This window comes from Penaeus monodon, chromosome 15 (assembly GCF_015228065.2).
Source record: "Penaeus monodon isolate SGIC_2016 chromosome 15, NSTDA_Pmon_1, whole genome shotgun sequence".
Classification (NCBI taxonomy): Eukaryota; Metazoa; Arthropoda; class Malacostraca; order Decapoda; family Penaeidae; genus Penaeus; species Penaeus monodon.
This window is the reverse complement of record NC_051400.1, coordinates 8,651,180-8,651,380: the sequence shown is the minus strand read 5'-3', so window position 1 is coordinate 8,651,380 and position 201 is coordinate 8,651,180. Positions and strand designations below refer to the sequence as shown.

The following is a 201-nucleotide window of genomic DNA, read 5'->3' as shown; positions in this document are numbered from 1 at the left end:
GTGTCATCCGGTCTTCAGTCTTGTTTGTGCCTCCCCCCCCCCCTTTATTGTCTTTTTTTTTTTGTGTATCAGATTTTTTTGACAGAATTTAACGGTTTTGAAATTTTTGGAATCCGATCCTAATATTTTTTTTCTTTCTCTTTTCAGGTCACAGATTTGTTCTTCCCGAGACGGTTGTGATTCGGTTAGAGCCCGGCATAT

The 201-nt window shown here is 39.3% G+C and overlaps 1 protein-coding gene across 1 annotated transcript in view; it reads left to right on the top strand.

Moving 5' to 3' along the window:
• LOC119581735 (RNA-binding protein fusilli-like) overlaps positions 1-201 on the top strand; it is a gene marked incomplete in the record, with an annotated part of 165,619 nt that overhangs the window by 113,361 nt on the left and 52,057 nt on the right. The window contains 1 exon segment of the mRNA XM_037929866.1: positions 148-201. Coding sequence (XP_037785794.1) covers positions 148-201 — 54 coding nt within the window.